This window comes from Candoia aspera, chromosome 3, assembly GCF_035149785.1.
Source record: "Candoia aspera isolate rCanAsp1 chromosome 3, rCanAsp1.hap2, whole genome shotgun sequence".
Taxonomy (NCBI): Eukaryota; Metazoa; Chordata; class Lepidosauria; order Squamata; family Boidae; genus Candoia; species Candoia aspera.
Genome location: NC_086155.1, coordinates 9,583,372 through 9,602,339, shown reverse-complemented (window position 1 = coordinate 9,602,339; position 18,968 = coordinate 9,583,372). Strand labels below are relative to the sequence as shown.

The following is an 18,968-nucleotide window of genomic DNA, read 5'->3' as shown; positions in this document are numbered from 1 at the left end:
CTTCCGCTGTGATGTCCGTATCTGTGGCAGGAGGAATGACCATTTCATTTGTTTCGATACTTTAATGCATTGGATGATTTTTGTGCCTAAATCATACTTTACCCAGAAGACTAGATTGATAACTAACTTTAAATTAGACATTGATGTAAATATTAAGTATCTTAGATTCAATATACTTAATATTTAGGGGGGGAATGTAATAATGTAATAATCCTCATTGAAAGAGTTTAAGAGCAATTAATATTATAAACGTTTGTCAAGCATATGGCTGGTGGTGGACAAAATGGGAAAGGAATTAAATAGTCTCCTGCAATTGTTCCCAGACGTTTTGGGACTGCCATAACACCCCAGGCAAATTAGAACTTATTTCCGAGGAAACATGCTCAGAAGCAGGCTGAAAATTGCACAGCCCGTCCATCATTTTTATACTCCTAGGTACCTTGACTCAGATACAAATCCCTGAACTGAATGCTGGTTCTAAACATTTCTTCATCGTTCCCTGCTACAACAACATTTTCCCTTACTTACTTTAGCAGCCTTAAGATAAATGTGACAGCAAATACAAAACGGAATCAGCCAGACTTTGGGATACAGAACAGGATTCCCTTGGCTCAGAAGCTCAGGAGGGGGGAACTACATTGCTGTGCCTGCCTCTATCAGCAGATTCAGTGTTATTCAAATACAGGAAAATAAGTTCAAGATGTTAAATCCTGGGATGTTATTGCTGAGTGGTTTTTCTAGTGCAGAGTTTATAAGTCTATACAAGACAAACTTTTAAAAACTAGATATTAGATTTTTAGCCTGCTCCACAAGTTTACAGCAGCTGACATGGTACTCTAACATCCCCAACTGTCCTCTCCAAAAACTGCATGATGGGCTTCACTGAGGAACAGTGACTGGGCATAGCAATTCATTCATATAGATCTCAACACATAACTCTAAGTCCAACAGTCTAACCTAGGGGGTCAGTGAACTTCTTGGACCAGGGTACTCTATCCCCCCCCAATCTCAAATTCTCCCAAATCTCCAGAGACTGTCAAGCTATTATGGAATTTTGGTAATCTCCAAGGGTTTTGACAACTCAAGAGCATCTTTTGGGGCACTGTCAACCCATGTTCTAACCACTATATCATGCTGACTGAACCTCAGATGCAGAAGTAATTAGGCAAAGTACATGTTTGAAGGTTTACATAACTGGTAAAATTTATTCCAAGTGCAGAAGCTAAGTTTCCTCAATGCATTTTGCATTTGTATTTAGGCACAGAGCTCCCAAGCTGTGCTTTTTCTGTACTGTTCAAAAAAAATAGCACTGTTCTTCTAGAAGTTTGATTGTGTGGCAATGCAAAAAAGGTAGGGTTTAAATAAATCCAGAGACGAAAATAGTTTATAGATCAAAAATACATAGTCAGATACAGATAAATTTGTTTTTAATAAAGGAGTTAATTTTCTTTCAATCCTATATAAAACAATAGCAATTAAAAACTTCATTTTTGAAAGTAAAATATTTACATATGAACAAGGGACTGTGCAAAATTTACATAAAAAAAAAATGGAAAGACAGGATTTCTTTTTCCCTAAAAGACAAATAAAAAGGTGTAACAGCTTGTTGGATGTTGATAAAAATACTGATCAGCATTCAGTTTACACACAAAAAGAATAAAAGGTGCAAATGCACCGGAAACTCTTCTTGCACAAGGTTCTTTTCAAATCAATGCCAGTTTGTGCACAGCAAACTTTCATTCCAATTGGTTTTGCACAAGAAAGGTTCCAGGAAGCCCCTGCCCTTAAAAATCTAACATGAGAGTTCACACAAAGAAAGCCGACATATTTACAGTCATAAAAGTACTATCAATAGACAGTTTAATACAATAACCTCTGAAAATATAAAGAACCAATTAGTATATTTGTAATAAAAAAATAGGTAGAAACGGGGGAATTTTGCTCTGGACATCTTTAAAGTAAGCCCACAGCTTTGCATACAGTCTTTTAGCAAAATAATTATAGTTTACATAGCCATTTTTAATGTTATGTGCCAAAAATTATGTACAATTACTGACAAAATACACCAACCATTTTTCAACACTTGATTTCACACTGAGAAACTGCCTTTTTGATGATTCCTCTCAACTCTGATTTTTATTTAATCTAAGCTTTCACTTTCGCTAAAAAACACAGTGCAAGTAAAATATATTTATGCTGAAAAGGTTTTTCTTTTTTTTTTTCCTTTTTCCTTTTTTGTTTTAAACTTTACAGCTTTACAAACTATAGCAAATAAATGCATTTCTTTTTTTCCTTTTTTAATTTTTTTGTACAGATGCTGATAAAACATTCAGAAGGAACTCTCCTTTGCGAGTCTTCAGAGTTGGGTGGGGTGCCTCTAATAAGCAAAAATAACAAGATTAAAAGAATTGAGGTTATGCTTAAAATTAAATGTAATGTAGAATTTGAACAATCTTGGGCAGGAAAAGATAAATATTTATTAAAATCAAGTTTATTTTGCTAACTGACTTCTTTTAAAACCTAAAATAAAATGAGGTCATCTGCTGTAGGCATATACCTAGATAAATTGATTTAGTTAAGTACAACTGAAATAAAATGCACAATTAATGTTGAACTGCTGCAGGATCTGACACAGAGTAGCTGGTTATTTGCTAATGGTTCCCTCAGTCTCTATAATATGGCTTGTTTGGCAAGAAGGCCACTCAAAGAGATGAGTTAAACTTTCAATTGTCCGCGTATTGTCTCCTCAGGCCTTTCCACATCTCCTTACTGTCAAAGACAGGGATCTCTCTCACGTCAAAGGCTTTATAATCAATGGGAATAGAAAACGGCTTCTTGCAAAGAGATGGCTGTCTCAGGGTGGTGGCTGCTGATGGGGTGTTCTGATTTGGATTTAAAACAATATCCCATATGCTTGTTACAAAAAGGCGTGATCTGCAAATATATATAAAAAGTGTCCCCAGGGTCTTCTTTGCCAAAAATACCTTGATCTTCTCCACTTTTACTTAAGGAATGCTTTATAGAGCAACAGTGAATGGCTTGTCTCTCGCTCATTTTCTAAACAAAATATGAGGTCCCTGAGGTTCACCCGCGTTATCCTTTGCCGTGTAAACTGTCTGGTTGTTCCAACTCCGGAGCTTCCTGGGACTGCTACACTTGGACTGGATCCCTGAAAAAAAGAGAGGAGAAAGGATGTTTTTGATCCCTCAGGCAGAATCCCCTTGCAAAGCTGACGAACCCATACTGAATACAGAACAGGAAGATTTGATAGCAAGACATTTCTTCAAGCAAAAAAGATAGTTGAGTTAGAATCATGTGTAAACTGTCTTAATTAAAAAGGAACCGGATGCAGATTGGCCAGATGTTTGATATGGACACAATGCATCACTGCCCTGACCACTATCGTCCTTGCACTCACACACAAGGGTCCAGATGTGGCTTCGGGCCTTTACGAGGCTTTCAGCTGTAATATAGGTAACTGCTTTATGCTGAATATATTAACCTACCGTCGTGTTTCTCAACCCTGGCAACCTTAAGATGTGTGGATGTCAACTTTCCTTTCGGTGGCCCAATAAATAAGGAAGAAATGCTTGATTTTGGAGCCATTCCTGCCGTCATATAACCTCTACTAAAAAGGGGTGAACTATATGCAGGTTGGAACCTGAAGTGAAGAACAATATTCTGCATGCATGTTCTCAACTGGAATCCACCTTAAACTTTTTTATGTAAGTATTTAATTTATTTATATGCTGTCAGTTTCAGCAATGCCAGAATCCTGGGATTTAGGAGAGGTCCTTAAAGTAGACCTCTTCCCAGCATCATTCCTTCTAGATGTTTTAAAATACAAGTCACATTTTAACTAGTCATACTGGTGATGCTCTGCCAGCTGGTGATGCTGTAGACCAGTGTTTCTCAACCCTGGCAACTTTAAGATGTGAGGACTTCAACTCCCAGAATTGCCCAGCCAGCACGGTTGGTTAAAATGTGAGTTTCATTTATTGGGTCCCTGGAAGGTCAGAGCATCTACAGCTGTCATCTTTGCCTTTTATGTTTCTCCTTTCTTCTTCCTCTTCTTCCCAGGGCATTGACCTCTTTAGCCTTGTGCTATCTCCATATTGCTGCTGGTTCTCCTTTTTTTACCATCTCCAAGCCAAGCAGATGCCCTTGACCCATACTTCCCAGATAGCACCCATGTCCTCCGAGATCTTTTAAGAAAACTGGATTCAACACAATTTGCATATTAATTAATTCATATTAATTATTAACCATATTAATAATCCTGCATTGCCTAGTTGAAAAGAGAGCCTCTTAAAGCAGATGAGAATGAGAAAGAACTATCAAAATAATAAACCATTACATCTATTAAAATAGAATTAAAATGAAAAATGAATACAGCAGGTAATAGGTTATTTTTCTGTCTTGTAAAACTATATTATAGTTTTATAGGGGCAATGAATTGTTGTTGTTGTTTATTCGTTTAGTCGCTCCTGACTCTTTGTGACTTCATGGACCAGCCCACGCCAGAGCTTCCTGTCGGTCGTCAACACCCCCAGCTCCCCCAGGGACGGGTCCGTCACCTCTAGAATATCATCTATCCATCTTGCCCTTGGTCGGCCCCTCTTCCTTTTGCCTTCCACTCTCCCTAGCATCAGCATCTTCTCCAGAGTGTCTGGTCTTCTCATTATGTGGCCAAAGTATTTCAGTTTTGCCTTTAATATCATTCCTTCAAGTGAGCAGTCTGGCTTTATTTCCTGGAGGATGGACTGGTTTGATCTTCTTGCAGTCCAAGGCACTCTCAGAATTTTCCTCCAACACCACAGTTCAAAAGCATCGATCTTCCTTCTCTCAGCCTTCCTTATGGTCCAGCTCTCGCAGCCATATGTTACTACGGGGAACACCATTGCTTTAACTATGCGGGCCTTTGTTGTCAGTGTAATGTCTCTGCTCTTAACTATTTTATCGAGATTTGTCATTGCTCTTCTCCCAAGGAGGGACAATGAATAATCTATATATATTATAGGGATGTGGTGGCGCTGCGGGTTAAACCGCTGAGCTGCTGAGCTTGCCGATCGGAAGGTCGGCGGTTCGAATCCGCGTGACGGGGTGAGCTCCTGTTGCTAGTCCCAGCTCCTGCTAACCTAGCAGTTCGAAAACATGCCAATGTGAGTAGATTAATAGGTACCACTTCGGCGGGCAGGTAACGGCGTTCCGTGTAGTCATGCCAGCCACATGACCACGGAACTGTCTACGGACAAACGCCAGCTCTTCGGCTTTGAAACGGAGATGAGCACCGCCCCCTAGAGTCGGACACGACTGGACTTAATGTCAAGGGAAACCTTTACCTTACTAAAACTATATTAAGTGTTTGCCTAAACAAAACTATTTTCACCAGAGTTAAATAGTATCATTAGCATGATGCTAGTCTGCCTTAGAATCTATGAGATAACTGTGGCCAAGTGTGCTGGTAAATGCAGGTTAGCACAACCTGGTTAAAACAGTCACTTTAACCTGCACTGTGGTGTTTCATGCCATGAAAATAATCTCCACAATACCACACAGAATGTCATAAGACATCTGCAGTTGCTCTTAAAATTTCTTTTTTCTGGTGGTAAGAATAACAAAGGCCTTCTACTATGAAAGTGTTCTTAGAACATCAGAAGGGATGGGAAGGGTCTGGTCTACTCTAAAAACTAAGTTTCCCACATGCACTAAGTGAATGCATTAACAACAGCAAAAATCCAAACCAGGAAATGTTATAACTGCAACAGAAACCTCAAATGCCCATCAAATTAGATTGAGGATCTATAAAAATAAAGACAGTGTTCTGGTTCCACTGAATTGTTGTAAATTGAATATATTCCAACAGCAAAGATACTAATGTTATATTATAGGATATCAGTCTGATTGAGGCCAAAGCATTTTGGTACAAAAACCCCTCCCTGTCTCAGTCTCTCAAAGTTTGTCTTCCAACTTTTCTTTTCACTAAATCTTTAACCTGTAGTCTGTAGCCTCTTGACTTCCTTTTAACAATTAATCTAGAGAAAATTGCAAAGATTTTTCAATATAATCCAAATGAAGCATGTAAAAAATTCCTACTGGTGGGTCATTGCCATTTACACATAAGCTACAAGCTTCAGTTAAAACCCTAGAGCATGCCTCATCTATCATGGAAAGTTTTATCAGTTTCCTTGGATTTGAAAATCAAAGGCCTTTCAAAAAGAAATTTCTAAAGGCTTATCCTAAATCTACAATCTTTTCTAGTGTATTAATATATCTCCTGTTAGGAAGAGGCAAGCAGATATCCTCTAGATCAGTGTTTTCTTAAACCTTTTGCTCTCAGGACCCCTTCCCACTTTAAAAATCATGGAGGACCCCAAAAGAGCTTTTGTTTGTATGGGTTATATTTATCAATATTTATCATATTAAAAATTAAAATTGATGCATTCATAGAATATTTATTGAATCACGTAAAAATATTAAGTCCATTAGATATTAACATAAATATTTTTCATGAAAAAAACCTATCTTTTTAAACAAAATAAATAATAATAATAATAATGAAAAGAGGGACATTGTTTTAAATTTTTGCAACTATCTTCAGTATCTGACAAATAATGTTGATTTTGCAGACCCCTGAGAGAATCTTGGGAAACTCCCAGGGGTCCATGGAACACATTTTAAGAAACACTGCTCTAGATGAATGAGACCACAACTCCATTCAACCCCAGTCAGGGATTATGCCAGATTTTGTGCCAGGAATGAGTCTAAGAACTTAAACCAGCCCTCTGTTTCTTATGTGAGCTAACCAACGGAGCCTGAAGTGGTCCCAAACGAAGATGGAGGTCCACCACTTTTCCATTCTTTTCCCCTGCAGTTGGCAATTGGAGGCATGCTGCCCCCAATGTAGAGCAATACTGAATCTTCATGATCAATAGCTCTTGACAGACCTGTCCACCATGAGTTTATTCTATCTTCTTTTATCCATCCAAGTTAGTAGTCATCACTACAATTTATGGTTATGATTTCCACAGTTCAATTGTGTGCTGTGCAAAGAATTCCTTTCTTTTGTCATTGAATACCCTTGCTCCTGATCTTTTGACAGAGGAAAAATAACTTCCCTGTGCATGTTCTCCAAGTCATCCATGATTTTATAAATTTTGATTATGTAATTCCTCAGTCACCTTTCAGCCTAAAAGAATCTCAAATGTTCTAGCTTTTTCTCATAGGCAATGTGTTCAAGCTCCATGATCTTTTTGCCTACTCTGGGAGATCTGGATTTAATCTACATTCATATAATCCATCGTGCTGTATTCAAACTTTCTTTAAAAATATCTGCATGTATGGTACAGACCTCTAGAATTACAGTATAGACCTCTAGAATTACATCACTTTAAAAAATACCTTTACTAATCTCTGGATACTAAATTGCAATCTGTCACCATGGCAAGCTCTGTTTTGATTTGGGTGACTATTCATTCATCTACATATAATATTTTATTAAAACATAGATACCATATGAAGAACAATACTCTCTGCATATTAAAGTGCTGTCTGGTTCCTACCCATAAAGTTTGCAGCTATCACAGGTAGCTAAAAGTGCCTTTGTACATCAACATTTTGTGTAATTAAAGTCAAAGATAAAAAGGAAGAGGATTCGTCTAATGATGTCACGGTTACAGAAGTCCTAGCAATAAATCCTAGTAAAGTCAGCTCAAACTACACCTTTTGATTTAACTCTGCTAAGATATTGGCTTTTGTGAAGCCAGGCTTTCAACAACTCAGACATTGCCCAAATAAATTTTTATCACTGCCTTTGATAAGTGCAGTGACTATTAAAGGAAGATTTAATTTAACTAGCCAAAGCAAAAGAAACAAAAAATTCCACAAGGATAGGAGTGACTTAATAAGAGAAAATAAACAAGTAGACGTGCAGTGTCTCTTCATTCCCACAAAAATATATGGACAGACAGTAAATATCTGTAACCAGCAGGTGGCATATAAAGACCAGAAAACTAATTTCTATTTTGACTTTTTAAAAAGTGTGGGAGTTAAAGATATTCAGAAGTAAAAACTTCCAATAATTTATGCATGGTGCAAGTGAGTGAGTTACTAGAGCCTCTTAAAACACCCAATTAAAAATCAGGAGGAACATTTGCTCATAAAGTTCATGGTTTTTGTGATCTATATACTAATGTTCAGAGTTTAATAAGCTAATAAAATAAACTCAGTGAAGTAGAACTCCTATTACACAAAGGCAAAAAGGACTGACTAGGTGCAAATGAGAACTGGTGGGATAATTCTCTTGTCTGGAATAAACCTGAAAGGTACAGCTTGGTCAAAATGAACCCAAGCAAGAGAAGTTGAGATGGGATTTCACTGTCTTTTAAGAATAGCTACATCTCCACAGAAATCCAGGAGAATGAACTTGGTGAGATTGTTGAGAGCGTCTGCCTTAAAGTAAGTGCAGGATGGAATAAAAGCAGTCTGGAAACCACTATTGCTTTCCCCACCAACCATCCAAACAAGAAGATGAGGATTTTTTTTCCTAAAAGCAATATACAGATCTTTCAAAACGGCATGAAGCAGTAATGATGAGAAACCGTGGAGTCCGTGATGCTCTCTGAGCTTGGTAGTTTGCCTGCAGATGTTTCATTACCCAACTGGGTAACATCTGAATATACAACATTTCATTTGGTTGATCTTTCTTAAAAATCATTTCTGTGGTCAACTGAAGCATACTCAAAAATGGCAAGAGGGGGAAAAGTATTACCGGTAACTTATCCAGCACCCTTCTTCCACTTGGTATCATCCACATATTTTGGATGATAATCCCCATAATTCCTGTTGTACTAGCTGGACTTTTAAGATTTGTAGACCAACCATCTGGAGGGGAATAGGTGATGAGACATACAGTAGGAATCCAAGTCATTTGGGGATCTTTTATTTTTTTACAGTGTATTTGTAAGCTCTGCAGAAATGTTCTAACTGTGTATCCTAAGTGTACATGCATCTTCTAAATGGTGGGAACTGGGCAACAAGGTAGTTTTTAGTTTGGAGAGCCTAGTTTGCATAGAATAGTTTGAACATGCTTGAGGTGAAACTTGATCTAAAATGTGTCAAAAGTTATCAATCCTGCCCTTACTGTTTGCAGGGAATGCTGCAAAGGCCATGGGGATAACTAAGGCTAGTAACGTAAACTACACCTTGTCTACTGAGAAGTGTTGTGTGAAAGCTTTCATTGACCAAAGCCATGATGGGTGGCAGAGGTCTATATCTATGGGATCATCAAGGGACAACTATGGCATATGGCAGATTGCAATTTGGAATGCAAGAAGAGTAATTAGCACTAAGTTAATGAGTGAAAAAATATAGAAAATTGAGATTGGCTTTTTAGTTTAGTACACTAAATTAAATAAACTAAAATGAAAGTAGAACAACTGTAGGAAGAGAAAGTACAAACCCAGTATGAAAGAAAATTGACTAATCAACCAACAGATTGAACCGAGCATGAATGGGTTACTTGGATCAAAGGATTACGTTACAGAATGCAACAGAAGCGTATAGAGTTACACTACTAGGAAATAAGAAATAAGAAGAAGGGTGATGGAGTGAGGTGAAAGAGGCTATAGATGAGACATAATGCATGTAGGAAAACTACTTTCAAAAAGCGAGGATGAGAGAAGTATTGTTTATATACTTATTTTATGCACCTATTTATATGCCCCCTATACATATATTGCATAGTGCGTGTATAGTGAAAAAAGACAGTTGCAAAAAATGGAATTAAAGAGAGCAAGGAATGGTTAAGATTCAAAGAGGCAGAACAGTCAATATTGACAGAAGCCTCCAGCCTCCCATACGAAAGGAAAAGCAGCAAGAGGGAATGAAAGACCTCTAGCAGGACTGGTTGGCTCAGTTCGGCAGAATTTGGATTGAAAGTACAGTATGCAAGAGGTGACAATAAGAAAAAATTGAGGAGAGCAGTGTAGCTTTATACCAGGCAGAGGGTGTGCAGGCCAGATGGTTGCTCCTAAACAGAACGCTGAGAAAATGTATAATGTGAGAAGGAAAATTCTCCACACATTATGTGGTGTGCAATATATAATGTATAATAAAGTGTACTGTAGAATGAATAGGCCTGAACTATGTTTTTTTGTGTGAATATGTAACTGAAAGCTGCTTGCTGAATGTGGAAAGGGCAATACAGGTAGTCCCCACTTAAGAATCACAACTGGGACCAGCAACTCCGTCCCTAAGTGCCGCGGTCACTATGCGAAGCATCACATGACTGCGACTTATGATTTTACTTCTGCCTACTCTATTTAACTCTGCTTGTTGCAAGCCAGTTGCGAAGTGCCCGAATGGCAATCATGTAACCGTGGGATGCTGCAACAGTCATAAATGTGAGGATTGGTTGCAAAGCTTTTTTTTTTACACCATCATAACTTCAAATAGTTGCTAAATGAGGCAGTCAGTAAGCGAGGACTACCTGTATGATGGAAATAAAATAAATGTGAGGAAAAAATGGAATGCTGAGGAAATGTTTCAGTGCTGAGCAGGAAGTAAGAAAAGGATGCATGATGTTTCCTTGGTTGTTTAAAGTATTAATGGAAAAGTATATAAAGAATATTTGTGGTGGTAGTTCACAACTCTTTTGTCATGGCGGGGTGGGACAGGACATCTTTATGAGGGATATGCATATACTTGTACTTTTACATGCAGATGTAACTGGTTGAAAAACTGAATGATTTGCAGTGAATGTTAGACTGACTGTATGATGCAACCATCAAGATCCTCAAGATGAGGAGTATGGTTCTGAAAATCAATGTATCAAAGACCGAAGTAATTCTGTTTGACAGGAAACAGAATTAACTATTGCAAGTTATACAGAAATGACAAAATATTAGATTAAGTAGATGAATTTGTGTCCCTATGTAGAATGTTGGCTAAAGATGGAAAAATAGTAACATTTTAAGATGTTGGCAAACGCTGGCAGAAAAGACAGTGGATAGCAATGTGTCTGTGAGCATGTGCATGAAAGAATCATTCTGCCCACTTTGGTCTATGTGACAGCAGGATATGTCAAGAGAAATATGGAATACAATGGCAGTGGAAGACACAGGGTCCAGAATGAATGGGTGCTGCATAAATAATGCCTGAATACAAAGGTGAGTGGCCAGTATGAAAAAAGTATACTGAGGTGCTTTTTCAGACAGTGAGAATGAATGGAGATCAGCGAATGGGAATACGGAGAAAGTTGTGATTGGGTGGCGTTGGTGAGGTCCAAAGTTTAAAAGTTAGGTTTAAAAAAATCTACAGGCAATGGATGTAGTGGAAGCAAGGATGTTCTGCACGTATAGAAAGGTATGAAGAGGAACAGTGAACAGTGTTGGTGTAACCTAGTTTTAGTTACGTTTCCTTCTGTTCTTCTTATTGCATGCCTTTAATTTGTGTGTTTGTGTGGAGTCCTATACCTTTTCTGTACTCTGCATAATGTTGCATATCCCAAAAGGCATGAGGGACTATATATGTATACAGAAATTTCAGACAACCAGCTTTCTACCATAAGAACAAGGAATTAATTTGCCAAGATAGAAAATCAGTATTTCATGTTCCCTCTCGTATTTGAAATCTTGCCAGTGTGTTAATTGCATAATAAAATGGATTCTCTTTTTCATGGCTGATTGGTTGGCATTCATTTAGTAGCTAAATAGATCCTGAATTGCCCTGCTTAAAGGTGATTTGTATATTCTTAACATTCTTCGGACATTAGCATATCACTGGCAATATGCTTTCTCTGCAAAAAAAAAAAAAAGCCAAAAAATGTACAGGCCCATAAAGATAGACAAGGGAAGCTCAGTGTGCAACAGCAGCAAGACAGCTGTGAGTTAATTAGAGCCAAAGCAGCTGGTTCTTAATTAAGCAAACAAAAGCTTCAATTCAGGCAGCCTGCACTTGATTTGGCTATCCAGTAACCGATTAATTTAAAGAAACTCAATTAATCAGTTTGTTGAAGTGCAAGCAAGACTTCCTGTGGAATCAGAAACAGATTTGGAGCTTTTAAAAGGGATGTTAAACTAAACATGTGCAGGCAGTATGCACAGACGTGCACATGACTGCATCCAGATTCAGCAGCACTCTGAACAAGCCCTAATATTTGAAACCAGAGAAATATGCAGCTATTCTCTATTTAAATGACAGTTATCTTCAGGCATGACATAAAGGGCAGGACGATGCAGGTCAGTTTTTTCTCTGGAGAGGAACAATGATAGAAACCTCTGGAACAGTGTCTCAGGGGTGAGCCATATATAAAAACAGCTCTCAGGCACGCAAGTTCCTGGTGGTACCACGTAGCACAGAAACATAGTTTCTAAAACAGTGTTTCTCAACCTCAGCTACCTGAAGATGTGCAGACTTCAACTCCCAGAATTCTGCAGCCAGCATTGCTGACTGGGGAATTCTGGGAGTTGAAGTCCGCACATCTTCAAGTGGCCGAGGTTGAGAAACACTGGTCTAAGGCTATTCCTGGGCCAGGTGGAACTCTGTCTTTAGAGCATGGAGAAATCACAATCTTCAGTTGATTTAACAGGAAGGATCTGCTGCCCCTCTAATCTAACAATGGATACTACTGCTCAAGTTCCAGGAACAAAGGAAAAGAAATCCTTTCTTTGAAAATGGGGCAGAAACCACCTTCATTTTATTTGATTGGGGGGTGGGAATTAAGCAGGAGTAGTGGATAGCCTTCTTGTGTATGGTGCTGAAAGGAGGACAAAGGGAAGGGACCAATAGTCATGATGACAACTGCCCCCACTTTTAATTCAAGTCCTCCTCCCCACACACATACTCAAGCACTGCAGAAGTGACATCTGGCAAACATAACTGCAACTTCATTTCCTGATTCATTTTTAAAAAGCTGCAAACTACAAAAGGAATACGAAAGAAGCAGCCATCTCAACGCTGATCCATCTTGAAATTATCAGAGCCAACTTCGCTGAAGAGCCTTACAGGTAAAACCCCTTTAAAAGCTTCTGCCTATCAGAACTTAAACCCACAGCGACTGGAAAGAAAACGGCAAATGTTTAAAAGCCTGTAATAATTAATTTTGCTAGGGGTAAAACTGAGTTTTCAGTTTAATTCAAGATAGGAAGATGGGCTTGAACTACTGAAAATATGTTTATAAAGGTGTGGGTTTTTTCAAAGAGAATTCTCTGCTCATACCTCTGTCCCTGATCCAGAACCTGGAGAATCCACTTTCCTTTTCCTTCTGGGCCCTATTGCAGCCAATGCAGTCAAGTTGGCATCCCTCTGTCGCATTTGTGCTAGTTCTTGTTGTTGCATCTGGGTTTGGCAAAACAAAAATTATTGTCATTTCCTTGCAGTTTTTATTTTCACTTACACTTTTTTTTGGAATGCAATCACTCTTACATAGTTGCATATATGTGCTGGTTCTAAAATGGTAAATATAGTTTAAACATACCTCCTTGGCCTTTTGTTTCAACCTAAGCTGCTCTGGATCTTCTTGTCTAGATCGAGACTGTGTTGATTAAAAAAAAAATGGAGGAAGAGAATGGGGGAGAGGAGAGAAAGAAAGAGAATGAAGAAACATTTTAAAATTATGGTATGCTTTACTAATATTCAATACATTTATAAACCATGTCCATTCATATCATTAAATGGAATGGAATACCTTGCGCTTTAAGAATAGACTAATGGCACATTTAAAAACAATTATATCACTAGTGCTGAACTGGGAGGAAGGAAATTCAGATCCAACTGATTCCCAGCTGACCACCAGCCCAGTTGTCTTCATCAACATCATCACCATCATCTTTTTTTCTGGCATTCAGCTTGCTTCAGATCCATTCAACATAAAATTGTGGTCTTCTTTTCCCCAAACAAACTTCAGAACGAATGGCGCTCAAGTTTGCCCAGTGCTTTAGGATGAGAACAAATGCTAGACAGTGCATCAAATTCCCTTCCCATCCTTCCAGCTAGGCATCCAGGAGGGCTGGACTATTTTTCACAACAAGCCAATGGAGTAGGCTAGACTTCGACGAAGTAACTGGAAGAACGCATTTGTGGGATCCAAACGCAGTGAAAGCATTTTCACTTAAAAAAGAGCAGGGGGGAGAGGGAACATTTTGCACATCTTTTACATAGTGAGAACTGGAGATATAGTCTGACCATTTTCAGGCTTCAGAATGCACGCGTGGAGAAAATGAAGGAATGCTTTTTCTGGGAGCATGAAAATAGTGAGGAGAGGAAAAACTTTTTTCTGTAACAGATGGTTTACAGTTTAAATAAATCAGCCTGATATATCAGAAGACTGAATAAAGGAAAAATTTAAAATCTAAAGGCATTAATGTCATCACTTTTATTTATTTATTTGCCCAATTTATATAGCTGCCCAGCTCACAAGTGACTCGTTATTTTTTATGATTTTAAACTGAAAAAGCTAGAAGATCAAGCTTTCCAGTGAGTTAGACCGGGAATAAAATGTTTCTAACTGTACTAGTAGAGCCAGTTTGGTGTGGTTAAGGCATCAGGCTAGAAACTGGGAGACCATGAGCCAGCTGGGTGACCTTGGGCCAGTCACTCTATCTCAGCCCTAGGAAGAAGGCAATAGCAAACTGCTTCTGAAAAACCTTGCCAAGAAAACTGCAGGGACTCGTCCAGGCAGTCTCCAAGAATTGGACACAATTGAACGGATTTAAAAAAAACAAACTTTTATTTAGTATATCTAAACAAAAACGATATTTTAATACTTTTATTACACTTATCCATGTTTCAGAATAGTCTGCAACCATAATAAGAACCTTCAGACTGAATTTTATGTTAAACAAAGATGGCCAAAGAGATGGTGGAGGTATAGCAGAACACCTCTAGCATGAGTTAGGTTGCAATTTCTGAAATGTAAAGCATTTAAATTCAGAAGTAAAATAGGAATTTATGTTAATCATGACTCATGAGACTATACAGATTGAATGGGACCAGGCTACAAGATTGTATGGGGCCCCAACAGCCTCCATGTATCTGCACCTTGTTTGTATTTCTCTCTCTTCTTCTTTCATTTTAAATAGGAAAGGAGGCAACAAATGAAATACAATTCCATATCCCTGTCAAAGTGTATACAAACACGTAAATCGGCCTGAAGGAGTATTAGGGGAGGAAATTATATATTCTGGGACTTCCTTAGACTTGGACAGGGCTTCCATTGACATTATCCAGCTTCACATGCTGCTGAAAGCAGTTTTCAAAATGTTTGAAAATAACTTTCAGACTGTGCAGGATACTATCTGACAGTATGTGCTTCTTATGTACAGGTACTCCTTGTTTAACAACCATTCATTTAGTGATGGTTCGGACTTACAACGGTGCTGGAAAAACCGACTTACAGCCAGTCCTCACATTTAGGACCATTGCAGCATCCCTGCGGTCATGTGATCGTGATTTGGGTGCATGGCAACTAGTTTGCATTTATGACCATTGCAGCATCCCATGGTCATGTGATCGCCATTTTCAACCTTCCCACCCGGTTTCTGGCAAGCAAAATCAGTGGGGAACCCTGTGATTCACTTAACAACCTGGTGGTTCGCTTAATGTCTGTAGTGATTTGCTTAACCACCACCGCAAGAAAGGTCATAAAATCGGGTTGGATTCACTTAATGACCACTTCGCTTAGCAACCGAAATTCCAGTCTCAATTGTGGTTGTTAAGTGAGGACTACCTGTAGATCTTCAATGGCAATGGATTGTAAGTGGCATCTAAACAGCAACATCACAACATTGCCATCTATGTTTGAAGCAAACAAAGCCTCCTCACTCTTTTCACATCCTATACAAAAGAAGGGCCTCTGCTCTTCCAATGGCAAATGTGACACTTGTTCAATCTATCAAGGATAACACCCCAAAGCACTTGCCTTTGCTGCACGCATTAATATTTCCCTTTCTTGTTCATCTTTCCGCTGTTTTTCTATCTGATCAAGTTGTTCAAAGAACTTGAGCTGTGCCCGAACATCACTTGCTTGTTCGTATCTTTCATCATCCTGAAAAACAAGATAATTTGCAAAAAATAAGAAATGGGCAAGAGAGATCACAAAGCAGGATTTCTACCACATTGTTAGAAAAGAATGGAAATACTTCATTTACTATGAATTCCCATTCTTCTCAAAAGTTGAGGCCAACCAGCTGGGAATGCCCTGGAGTTAGATCAATATAATAGACCCCTAGGTCTTCCACGTAGGCATCCTTGGAACACCAGCCCAACCTTTCAACCTTGTGCTTATCCATGGTGACCTGCTGTGGCTGGAAGAGCCATCCCCTATCACTGTGTGACTATCAGACTCCTCAGTTGGAACTCATAATTATAGATTAACAACTAATTCAAATACCCCCAGTGGGATATTTAAATGGAATCCTTCCTCCACGGACCACTTTGATGGATCAGTGAGCCTAGCTGATCACTACAGCTCAAGATAAATACACTGTGTGCACAATTATTAGGCAAGTGAGTATTTTGACCGTATCATCATTTTTATGCATATTTTGCACCTCCAAGCTGTATAAACCTGAATGCTTATTGGATATAAGCATATCAGGTGATGTGTATTTGTGTAATGAGGGAGGGTGTGGCCTAAGGAGATCAACACCCTATATCAAGGTGTGCATAATTATTAGGCAGCTTCTTTTCCTCAGGCAAAATGGGCCAAAAAAGAGATGTAACTGACTCTGAAAAGTCAAAAATTGTAAAAAAGTCTTTCAGAGGGATGCAGCACTCTTGAAATTGCTAAGATATTGGGGCGTGACCACAGAACCATCAAACGTTTTGTTGCAAATAGTCAACAGGGTCGCAAGAAACGTGTTGAGAAAAGAAGACGCAAATTAACTGCCAAAGATTTGAGAAGAATCAAACGTGAAGCTACCAGGAACCCATTATCCTCTAGTGCTGTCATATTCCAGAACTGCAACCTACCTGGAGTGCCCAGAAGTACAAGGTGTTCAGTGCTCAGAGACATGGCCAAGGTAAGGAAGGCTGAAACTCGACCACCACTGAACAAGACACGTATGTTGAAACGGCAAGACTGGGCCAAGAAATATCTGAAGACAGATTTTTCAAAGGTTTTATGGACTGATGAGAGTGACTCTTGACGGACCAGATGGATGGGCCCGTGGCTGGATCAGTAACGGGCACAGAGCTCCACTTCGACTCAGACGCCAGCAAGGTGGAGGTGGGGTACTGGTATGGGCTGCTATGATTAAAGATGAGCTAGTTGGACCTTTTCGGGTTGAAGATGGACTCAGAATCAACTCCCAAACCTACTGCCAGTTTTTAGAAGACACTTTCTTCAAGCAGTGGTACAGGAAAAAGTCTGCATCTTGCAAGAAGACCATGATGTTTATGCAGGACAATGCTCCATCGCATGCATCGAAGTACTCCACTGCGTGGCTAGCCAGTAAAGGCCTCCAAGATGAAAGAATAATGAGATGGCCCCTTCCTCACCTGACCTAAACCCTACTGAGAACTTGTGGGCCCTTCTCAAACGGGAGATGTACGGTGAAGGAAAACAGTACACCTCTCTGAACAGTGTCTGGGAGGCTGTGGTTGCTGCTGCACAAAAAGGTGATCGTCAGATCAAGAAACTGACAGACTCCATGAATGGAAGGCTTATGACTGTTATTGCAAAGAAGGGTGGCTATATTGGTCACTGATTTTTTGTTTGAAATGTCAGAAATGTTTATTTGTAAATTTTGAGTTCGTTTCTTATTCTCACTTTAACAGATGAAAATAAACGAGTGAGATGGGGGAATTTTCGTTTTTCATTTAGTTACATAATAATTCTGCACGCTAATAGTTGCCCAATAATTGTGCACACATAGATATGCTCCTAAGAAAGCCAAAACCTCACTTTTACTTTCTTAAATATTCGGGTTTGAGGTTTATTAACATTTTGGATTGACCGAGAGCACTGTAGTTGTTCAATAATGAAATTCATCCCCAAAAATACAACTTGTGCACTCAGTGTAGAAATTCACGGTAAGAAAAGAACATTTATGCTGTCTTCTCCCTACTTGCACCAAGAGGCCAGGTAGCCAAACATGTGCAAGAGCAGTAGATCCTGAGTGACCTCGCTATCAAGAGTGAGCTAAGGATTAAGGAACTTCTAGAGGATTCACTTTTTGAAGCTCATCTCAGTTTAAAAGAAAGTATTGAATAACAGTATGAATAGAGGACGAGGGCTTGCTCTACAGATTTCTTCCAGAGAAACCATTTCCCAAAGGTATCCAATGCAGCTGTTGAATGGCTTCCAGACTGTGGGACAAGCATGCAAAGGCTGTGTGTTCCTTGATCCAACAAGACAGTAGACACTGTCTTGCTTGGTGAGTGGTTTTCAAGGGTACAAATAGGGAACTGTCCTATCTGAATGGCCTCATTCTACATTCTAGTTTTAAGGTCCAACAAGCACCTAATGTATACCACTCCTTCTCTCTAGGGGTTGTTATTAGTTCATGGACCCTGTAGAATTTGGAGTTCACTCTCAGGATGAGGGGCAGATCTGGGCTAAAGATCACCTTGTTCTTGTAAATCCTGCAAAAAACTTCGCCATGGATAGGACCCCTAACTCAAACACTTTCCTGGCAGAAATACTACTAGAAAGATGGTCTTGAGAGTTAACACCTTGAAAGAGGCCACCCCCAAAAGCTTAATGGCACCTTGAGTGGGAAAGCTATGGTGCTGCACAAGGAATCGCTTCATGTGAGACAGCAAGGCAGACAGCTCTCCTAACATCCCACCCTGAAAGCTAAGACTCTTTCCTTTAACCACAACCAGTCTGTCATCAGCTGAGAATTTGTCACATGACATAAGGCTGAAAGCAAAATGAGTTCTCATAGTTGTTATGTAAAGATTGGGACTGATTTGGTTTGAATCACCTTCCTAGAACTAAAAGGAGTCTCTGCTAAATTGGCATT

The 18,968-nt window shown here is 39.1% G+C and overlaps 1 protein-coding gene across 4 annotated transcripts in view; it reads right to left on the bottom strand.

The window, feature by feature from the left end:
* Positions 1-1,410: 1,410 nt before the first annotated feature.
* The window catches only part of TAF4 (TATA-box binding protein associated factor 4), a 92,454-nt gene continuing 74,896 nt past the window's right edge, over positions 1,411-18,968 (bottom strand). For all 4 annotated transcript variants that reach the window (XM_063296977.1, XM_063296978.1, XM_063296980.1 and 1 more), the window contains exons 13-16: positions 15,920-16,045; positions 13,478-13,534; positions 13,219-13,338; positions 1,411-3,169 (exon numbers count right to left, since the gene is read on the bottom strand). In XM_063296977.1, coding sequence (XP_063153047.1) covers positions 3,002-3,169; positions 13,219-13,338; positions 13,478-13,534; positions 15,920-16,045 — 471 coding nt within the window. In that variant the 3' untranslated portion in view covers positions 1,411-3,001. The remainder of the gene's footprint in view (positions 3,170-13,218; positions 13,339-13,477; positions 13,535-15,919; positions 16,046-18,968) is intronic.